Source organism: Talpa europaea, assembly GCF_964194135.1.
Source record: "Talpa europaea genome assembly, chromosome: 13".
In the NCBI taxonomy this organism is placed as follows: domain Eukaryota; kingdom Metazoa; phylum Chordata; class Mammalia; order Eulipotyphla; family Talpidae; genus Talpa; species Talpa europaea.
The window spans coordinates 33,239,261-33,248,910 of record NC_140080.1 but is presented as its reverse complement, the minus strand read 5'-3'; the positions used below and the strand labels follow the sequence as shown (position 1 = coordinate 33,248,910).

At 55.3% G+C, this 9,650-nt stretch overlaps 1 protein-coding gene across 1 annotated transcript in view; it reads right to left on the bottom strand.

The window, feature by feature from the left end:
* Positions 1 to 423: 423 nt before the first annotated feature.
* PSD2 (pleckstrin and Sec7 domain containing 2) overlaps positions 424 to 9,650 on the bottom strand; it is a gene marked incomplete at its 3' end in the record, with an annotated part of 29,310 nt that continues 20,083 nt past the window's right edge. Inside the window, exons 7-14 of the mRNA XM_084252565.1 lie at positions 8,496 to 8,585; positions 7,311 to 7,354; positions 6,150 to 6,340; positions 5,919 to 5,989; positions 5,350 to 5,507; positions 3,040 to 3,184; positions 2,286 to 2,429; positions 424 to 633 (exon numbers count right to left, since the gene is read on the bottom strand). Coding sequence (XP_084108691.1) covers positions 424 to 633; positions 2,286 to 2,429; positions 3,040 to 3,184; positions 5,350 to 5,507; positions 5,919 to 5,989; positions 6,150 to 6,340; positions 7,311 to 7,354; positions 8,496 to 8,585 — 1,053 coding nt within the window. The remainder of the gene's footprint in view (positions 634 to 2,285; positions 2,430 to 3,039; positions 3,185 to 5,349; positions 5,508 to 5,918; positions 5,990 to 6,149; positions 6,341 to 7,310; positions 7,355 to 8,495; positions 8,586 to 9,650) is intronic.

Below are 9,650 nucleotides of genomic sequence, written 5' to 3'. Positions count from 1 at the left end.
GGAGGAGAAGGGGTAGGGTCCAAGCCGAAACCTGGGATGACCTGCCCTCAGAAACAAGGGGGTTGGGGAGAGGAAGTTGTGAGAAGAGGGGGCCCTGCCAAATCAACAGCTCTTCCCGCTCCTCTGGTGACATGAGTGACATGGTGTCTAGAGCATGCACAAAACAGGCCTACAAAATTAGGCTCCACAGTGGGCAGGGATGCCAGGGCCAGGAGAAGGCCCAATGCCCGGAGAAGCCCAGGATGTAAGAAGATCAATGCCCTAAATAGTATATCTCCATCTCCTCTGTCTGTGGGGCTCTCTGCACGCCGCCGGCTGCCCATCAACTGCCTGGGGCTGGTCTCGGTGGCCCCCTGGCTAGAATTGTGCTCACTGGCCCCTCTGGGGGCATTTGCTGGCCTCTGGGCCTTCCCATCCTGCCGGCTAAGTTTCAGGCCCACTGGCACTCTTTGCGGTTTTGCTGCCGGTCACAGTCCCGTGGCCCTGGCTGAGAGCAGGGCTTGAGTGTGTCTTGCGAAGAGAAGGGTCATCCCCTTCCAGGGTGGCCAGCCGGGCCTCAATCCGCTCCAGGTCATCAGAGCCCACTTTGATTTTCACAGCCAGGAGGTGGATGTAGGTCTCGTAACGGCTTTTCTAGGGAAAGGGCAGAAAAGGCAAAAAACAAAGTCAAAAGAATGACAAAATGTAAAACCTATCTGTACCTTTTATGACTCAAGATTAATTTCTTTAATTCTCAGAGAGCTCGCAAATCAATAAAAAGGATACAACTGGAAATCATCCAATAAACACATAGGCGAGAGAAGCCGGTATTTCACTCCTAATATTAAAATCCAAATCAATCGGCAACGACTTCTCAGATATGACCCTAAAAGCACGGGCAACAAAAGTGAAAATAGACAAATGGCTTTACAACACAATTAAAAACTTTTGTGTATCCAAGGACACAATGAGTGAGTGTGAAAAAGGCAGCGGAGAGAACAGAAGGAAGTATCTGCAGGCCACACGTCTGAGAAGCGCCAGAGTCCAGAACACACACCACAGACCGCTATTCCTCAGCATGAACACCCCAACTTCACCACGGCAAGGGCCCTCCACAGCTCGCTCTCTCTCTCGGAATCGCACAAACGGCCAGTGGGCACAAACACAACGCCCGCTGTCACTGATCGTGAGAAGCGAATCACACCCACAGCAAGACCCTCGCTCCCCTCTGAATCACTGCTCCCGAGACAAGAACAGATAAGGCCCCGGAGAGGCTGCAGGGGCCGGGGCCCTGGGCACCGCTGGGGGTGTAACGGTCTCTGTGGAGAACGGTGGCTGTTCCTCAGAGTGAACATGTTACCCTGCGATCCAGCAATACTGGACCCGGAAGAATTCAAAGCAAGGCCTCAAAGAAATATTTGCACACCCACGTTCACAGCATCAGTCAACGTAGGTGAAAGCTGAAAGCAGCCGCGTGTCCGGCAGCAGGTGAAGGGCGGGACATGCACTGAGGACGCCTCGGGGCGACGGCTCAGCTTTGCAGGCGCGGGGAGACCCGACGCCCGAGAACCTGAAGCTGAGCGACAAAAGCCGGTCCCCAAAACACAGATTCAGGATGAAGTTCCTAGTCGAACTCAGATGTGGGGGTGAGGGGGAGAGTAAGGGGGTTGCTGGCTTGAGGACCTGGCGTTCAGTGAGCTTCACTTGGGAAAACTGAAGTCCGGGACGTGGGCTACTGAACTGCCCGCTCAAAAATGGTTAAGATGATAAATTATGCTGTGTTTTATCACAATGAAAAATAATTTTAATCCAAAATAAAACAGCAATACGCGACTTGTTACACCTTCCAAGCGGTGACGGTTCAGACGTTCGACGCCGCCCAGGGCGGGCGGGCACGGACAGGAGGGCCATGCCCTGAGCTGGCAGCGGGCTGTGCCGCGGCAAGCACGGAGACGGCAGGGCCGGCAGCATCGGAGCTTCTTAACTCTAACGCCAGCCCGGCCCACGGCGGGGGGCTGGGGGACTCGGGCTGGGGGCCAACGGGACAGACAGAAAGAAGGGGCCCGTGGGGGATGAGGGGGACAGGAAGCCCAGCGGGGGCTCTTTAAGAGACCCGTGACCAGCAACGGGCAGCCGTGCCGTGCGGACCGCAGGACACCCGGTTCGCGATGGCCTCAAGAGAGCCCTAAGTGGGGAAGCCCCGAACGGAAAGCCCCAGCCATGGGCTGACGTGGGCGGTGGAGCGGGCAGGGGAGCTAGCCTCCCCTCCGCCCCGGCCTTCGCCGTCCGCCCCCGGCAGGGCTCACCTCAAACGTGAGATAGTGCTCCTTCAGCCGGCTCTCCTCGGCCTCCTTGGACTTGCTGCCCCTCTCAACCGGGTGACGCCGGTGCTCAGCCAGCTCTGCCGTCACCTGCCTCAACTTGTTCTCGTGGGAACGCAGCTGCTCCTCCTGCGGAGGCAAGTCCTGGACGATGAGGCCACCCTCGGGACGTCCTGGGCCGAGCCTGTCCTGTCCCACAGGATGTTTTCCCAAAAGGAAGCGGGCCTGACCTGGGCCGGCCCATACGTGCGGGTAAAGCCAGGTCCTGCATCTGAGGGGGTGTCCCGCACCTTCCTGCCCTGCTCTCCTCAGGACGCTCAGGACCTGAGCCCCCATATTGTATGGACATACAGACACCCCCAAACCAACAAAATCACCAGACACAGGGCTCCCGGCTTACATGGACTCTCGTGTACACACACCCGCTGGCTGCGGCGGGCTGGCTTCAGCCTCCTTTCCATGCTATTTGCACACTCCCATTCACACCCAACCACACTAGGACCACGGCCCAGGTCACACCCGGACAGGTGGAGACACCGTCACTCACAGACAAGCATGCGCCCCGCTCACCACAGTGCAGCCAGACCCCCACTGTGGGGGTACGCCATGGGGTGACCAGAGCAATGTCTGCCCCTTGGCCTGTCTCTGAGGCCAGGCCCAGGCACCGCGAAGGAGCGAGGTGCAGCGTGTTGAATGAGGGCCTGGCGGGCAGCGGTGCCATGAAGCTGACAGGGTGTACCTGGCAGAGGCGCGTGGTGCAGGAGGGCAGCAAGGGCCGGCAAAACTTCTTCATGGAGCTGACCGCGGCCGGGAAGGCGGGGGCTGAGAAAATGGCGGCCACCAGGTTGATCCTCAGGATCCAGGACAACATTTCTTCCTTGCTCCTGGGGACAAGGGGGTGGGAGGAGAGGGCTTCCCGCAACAGGATTCCTAGCCCCGACCCAGCACCCACTGTCCAGCCTCTCCTGGCCCAGGGAGGACACCTCACACAGGTGGGAAAGGAGGGACGCTGGCGGAACAGGCTGGATGGGCGGGGTCGCTGGGGTGAGCAAGCTCCCCTTCTGCCCCAGTGGCCACCATGTGAAAATAAAGCTGCCCAAGCTCAGTGCTAACAGCCCTGGCGCTGAGGGGTCCGAGGGCCCCTGATCCAGGGGCTCACTAGATGCAGCTGGGCACCCGGAGACCCCACTGGGCTGTCCTATTCCGGCCCCGTCCCTACCTCCCCAGGGAGGTGTACGCTACGTGAGAGCTCGTCCAACTAGCCCCGCTCCTCTCAGGCTCATGAGACACATGAAGCCCCAACCTCAAGTCACAGAGGGATGGGGTGCATGGAGCAGGTGCAAGGCCCAGGGGGAAACTGTAAGGCGGGTCTTTCCTTCTTGCCCCTCCCCATTCAAAGTGGAGGAGGATTCATAAAGAGCCATCGGCCCACGTTTAGGGATTCGGTTTAAATGTGAATCACCTGCAGGCTTGTTAAAACAAGGAGGCTAGGGCCTCCCCTGGTGGCGCAGGCGGTTGAGCGCTGGGCTGTGAAGCTGTCCACCACCTCTGCAGCGCCGGTTCGATCCCCGCCAGCCGGTAAGGGTCCCACATGGCGAGCAGACCTCGCCTGCTACTCCGCTCAGCAGTGTATTTTGTCAGTCTGCCTCTTCTGTTCCCCGCTCTGTCTCTGGTGAATCTGCTCACCCTCCCACGCATCTGGCCTGTACCCTGGGTCTTGTAAAAATAAATAAATAAATCTTTCCAAAAAAAAAAAAAAAGGAGGCTAGGGGCCTCCCTGGTGGCACAGCACATTGAATGCAGCTCTGCGAAACTGTCCACAATCTCTGGAGCGCTGGTTCAATTCCCGACTGGCCAGGGAGCTACCCAAATGGTAGTGGCATATCTCTCCTGTCTCACCTGCTGCTCCCCTCAACAGTGTTTTCGGTCTGTCTGCCTGTTCTGCTCCCCACTGTCTCTGGTGAATTCTCCCACGCCTCTGGCCTGTACAACATTCTTGTATGAATAAATAAATCTTTAAAAAATAAAAAAACAAGGAGGCTGACAACCAAGAACACAGGCCTTAAGGACAATGTGATAAATGAAATAAATCAGATAGAGAAAGACAAATGCTGTCTGATATCCCTAACATGTGGATCTAAAAACAGTCATGGGCCTCCCTGGTGGCGCAAGGGGTTAAGACACAATCTATGACGCTATCCACAGCCTCTGCAGTACAAACTCGATCCCTTGCCAGGGAGCTACCCACATGGTGCAGCAGACCTCTCCTGGTTCGCCCGCTGCTCCCCTCAGCAGTGTATTTCTTCAGTCTGCCTGTTCTGCTCCCCACTCTGTCTCTGGTGATCCTCTCACCCCCCCACACCTCTGGCCTATACCCCAGTTCTTGTACACATAAATAAATAAAACTTAAATAAATAAATAAATAGAAACAACGTCATAGAAAAAGAGACCAGATCCGGGGTTATCAGGGCCGGGGTTGGGGGAGGGGGTTGGAGGAAGTAGGTTAAATGGTCCAAACTTGCAATTTTGTATTAGGGCACTGTGTGCAGCCGCAGGACCCCAGCTAACACACCTATCATAGAAAGGAAAACTGTTAAGAGAGAAAATCCTAAGAGTCCTCATTAGAGGAAGACATTTTGTTTTCTTTTTTCTTCTTTTTATTGTATCTAGAGAAGACAGTTGTGCTGAATGGCCATTCGCCTCAGTATGTAAATCCTGCCATCACCCAGCACCTTAATGGGCAGAGATGGGCATCAGTTATTTCTCAACAAAACTGGAAAAAAGAAAGCCACGTTTAATGGCTGGCGGTCCCAGAGCTCCTCACTCAGCAGGTCCGAGGTGGGGCCAGGAAAACTGCTTTCCTAGCGGGGTTCCAGGAGACACAGGGAACCACACTGGAGAGCGGGGGCTCTAGGGGCCGCAGCTGCTGGTTTGGCTCAGGCAGTTAATGTACAAGGGGAGCCGAGGCAGGCGAGGAGGGAGTGGTGCGGCCTGGATGCTACGGCCCCCGAGCCAGGGAGGGAATGAGGGGGCTCCCACTCCTACTCACGGTGCCTGGAAGAGGAAGACCCTCCAGTCGGCTGTCTTCAGCTTGAGCACGTTGGACTTCTTGCTGTAGTCGGAGGCCCTGGTGGCCAGCGCGTGGTGCACGCGGATGGCGTTCTTCAGGTCGCCCTCGGACAGAGCTTTGTCAGGCCTGTACTCGTCCTGGACAGGTGGGGGCGCAGCTAGTCAACGTCACTGCCAGGCTCCCTTAGGGGCGCACACATCCCCCACCCTCACAGTCCTCCCTCTCTGTGCCCCAACCCCTCTCTCTGTCCCAATATCTCCCTCCATTTCTCAGCTCCAACTGCCACCAGCCCACCCAACCAAAATCACACCAAACAGTCCTCCCTGCACCCGGGTTTGTACCCCCTACACAGGACTGACTGGGTATCCTCAGAGTCCCGTCCTGACACCGCCAAGGCCCGGCTGAGCCTGAGTCAGGCCTCTGAAGCGAGCCATCTGCCTCAGCCCAGGTCCCGCCCGCCCTGGGCGCCCCTCTGCACACCCACAGGCAGGGGCTGGACAGAGAACTGGGGGGCGCTGCCTGGGCAAGGGCGCTGCAGAGCCTCTCACCTTCTGCAGGTACAGGATGGTCCCTTTGAGCACCGCGTAGAATTTCTTCCAGCCACGCCTCCCACGGGGCGCTGGGGAGGGGGGCACGGGTAGTGTGGCCGCAACCACCAATATCTCCCCACAATCCCCGCTACATGTCCTGGGTGTGCATCCCCATAGGAGTGGCTAAGGGGCCAGGCCCCCTCCAGACCAGCATCCCTCCCCACGCCCCTTCTCCCGCCTGACACCCACTCCTCTTGCCATCCATGTCGGCGTGAGTCTTCCGGGTCAGCACACCGTGCTTGTAGGTGGTAGCACTGAGCGCCTGTGGGATATCCAGGAAGGGGTTGCCACCATCCAGGATCCGAGTCACCTTCTTTGTGCCTGTTCCAAACTTGTCATCCACCAGCTCAGACAGCGATTTCCTCAACTCGTCCTCATCACTACAAAAGGACTAGGTCTGAGCACCCCTGGGCCTCGCATCAACATGCCCTCTCCCTGCCAAACACCCTTCTAGAACCAGCTGGAGGCAAAGCGCAGAGATGAGGAGGTTCCAGTTCCAGATCACAGATCCAGTTCTTCAACCCCTCAAAGTCATCAGTGCTGACCCCTGACCTCTGACCTTTAATTTGCAGCTTTCCAAGCTCCAATCCTCACCCTTTGATCACAAAGTTGGAGACCTTAGCATCTCCAGGCCTCCTTCCTGCTCTTTTTTCTCCTCTGTCCAGCAATAACCCACGTCCAGACTGAAGCTGCTGCCCAAGCCTCACAGGCCTGCAGGGGGAGGGTGGGCCAGCAGACAAGGCCCCTACCTTCTAGGCTCCCCTTGGAGCCTGGCAAATATATGCCACGTCTTCCCTGTGGGGTTGGTGCTCTTATCAGTCCTTATATGGATGCAAAGACTGGTGCTGCCCTGGGCTGCACAGCAGGGCAGGAAGGTCACTTTCCCCAGAAGTCCCTCTCTTTAATCAGTAAGGTCACCACAGATGGCTGGGCACCTCCATGTCTCACTACCTTCACAAAGGAAGAATTTAGGGGGCAGTCATATCTCCTTGCTGCCAAAACCGGCTCCCACCTAAACACGTTCATATTCTTGGGGTTATAGCGGGACCCTGTGACTCGTGCCTACCTACCTCCCACAGGGGAAAAAAAGCAACGTCCCCAGTACAGAAATCCAGTTGTGAACTAAAGTCACAGCTCAACCTACTCCATGGCAGTACAAACACTGCACATTACATCAGGACAGGAAAAGAACCCAAAGGGGGACTCAACACTAGGTGCTGACCAGCTGCCTAGGAATCACAGGACCCCGGGTTGGGAGGGATCAGCACCATGGAGAGTGGCGAGCGCCTTCCCCCTTCCCCCTCCCCGTGATTCAGTCTCCCCAGACCCGTACCCATGGCCACTACTCACATGGCCCATTCCAGCTTTTCATTCTTGATGGAGTGGTAAAGGGCCTGGGAGAAGGGCAGAGAGAGAGAGAGAGAGAGAGGAGGTTCAGACAACAAAATCTCATCTACCTCTAGTAACGAGGATGCAGTGAGAGCACACCTCTGCCCCGGCATTTGAGTCACAGCTTTGTTGGATGGGGAAGTGGATGCGGGCCAGGTAGGTGGATGGTTGTGTAGATAACTAGGTAGATGTGGAGAGATTTGAGCATGAGTGGCCGGATGATGGGGTAGTGGACAGTTAGTTGGGGGAAGCTGGCAGGTGGCTGGATAGATGAGTAGATGTGAGCAGATGTGGAGAATGTATGGGAGACGGCCTGGGATTGTGGGGTGTACGTGTGTGGGTGATGGATGAATGGACGGCTGTGTATGCAGGTGAATGACTGAGCTGGCAGGTGCGGGAAGGGAAGGATGACCGCATGGGAGGATGGGTAGAAGGATGGGGGAGATGTAGACAAGCGGGTGGTGAGACGGAGATTAATTTCATCTCATTTACAAATATATTCTTAAGTGCTTCTTGATGGTGAAGGTGATGGCCATGGTAAGTAGAGTGATGGGGACAATCTTCTATTTTCTACCCTGCAGATTCACCATCCCACTGTCCACCTGTTTCACCGGGTCCTTCAAACCCACTATCAAAAACTGATCTCATCATCTACCCCACCTCAGGGAAAAAAAAAAAAAAACTGTTCCTCTCTCTCCAAGGACAAAACCTGAACCAGACTTGAAAGACAGGACTTCTACCATGGGCTCATGCCTCAAAAGAAAACCAGATTTCCTGATTTTCTGGTAATGCTGGAGGAAAGAGAGGGCGTTTCCCTGTGGTGATGATGGTGATAGTGGTGGTGGCGGTGATCGTGATGGTGGTCAAGGTGGTAGTGATGGCAGTGGCAGCTGTGAGAGACTGGCAGAGTCCTGATGATCACCACCACAGCAGTGCTGGTACCTGAACACTAAGAGTAAATCTCACAAAGCCCACCCCCTCTACCTAACTCAGGTCACACATAAGAGTAAACTCAGCCCCAAAGTCATAGAGGTCCTGACTCCAGTACTACGGCTCTGGGATGTCGGGGTCTAGCGAGGCAGGGAGCTCTCTCCTCACCACCCACCTCTGGCACAGTTGGGATGTGGGACACGTAGCAGGTCATACCTTCAGCAGGTCTTTGGCAAAGTCTTGGCCGTCATTCAGCTGGTCCAAGTTGGCAATGAACTGCTGGCAGGACATCTTCTTGCCAATGTTCTGTAATGGAGAAAAGGATCTGCCTGAGAGGAGAGACGGCGGCGGCTGTGGTCCCCCACACGCTGCCCAGTCAGAAGGGCTGAGGCGGCAGCAAGGCAAAAATGAGAAACACTGCCCGGAGTTCCCTTCGTCTCCAAGTATTTACAAAACTCTTTTCATATTCAAGATTCTATTTGAGACTCAACATCAGGAGAAGGTAGGGTTCGCCTCAAGCCCAGATGAAGGAGCCAAGACGAATGAAATAATCTAATACTGACCTTTGCCAGGTGCCTACTATGTTCCAAGCATTCTAGTCAACATGCACTTATCTTGTATCCTTCTCACAAAGAGAAGGTAAGGTGGGTGTTAGTGGAATGCCCTTTTGCCAGGAAAGGAAACAGAGGTGCAGGAAGGTGAAGTGACGTGCCCCTGACCACACTAAAAAAGTGGAGGGGCTGAGTGTGTCTGACACCAAAGCTCGTGCTCTCACCCGCTACTCCATGGTTAACTGTCCCAAGGTCACACAGCACCAGCACTTGACCCCAGGCCTCTTGGCTCCTGAGCAGAAGCTTTGTGTATTCCGTCACAACTGTCTCACCCGCTCACCTGTACAGGGGGCAGCAAGACCTCCAAGAGGTAGATGAAGCAAGGGAGAGTTTGGTCTTATGAGAATCAAAAATCAATTGCTAACAACACAGCTGGGTACCCCATGCTGAGCTGGGCTGGAGCCACCAGACCCCAAGCAGATGTTTTGACTCAAGGAGACACAAGCAGACAAAGCATGGGAATGAGTGTGTCCCCAAGTTCAGCCTTCTTTTTTTTAGCCACTGAGCAGCCAAGAAACCCCAGACCTCCAAACCCAATAGCTGAGGATTTGGGAACACTCTTGAGTCTCTCCTCGTGGCACCCACATTTGAGGAAACACTGGATGGCAGTTCATCTTTCTGAAGATGAAAGATCCTTGAACCCCAGATACTCAAAGGTGTAGGAATTTCTGGACTTAGCATTTAAGCTTGCTATAAGGCAGTGTCTCCCAAGATTTAGCTATAGGTGAGAGAGGTATTTCTCTCCCCCCAGCCAAGAAGA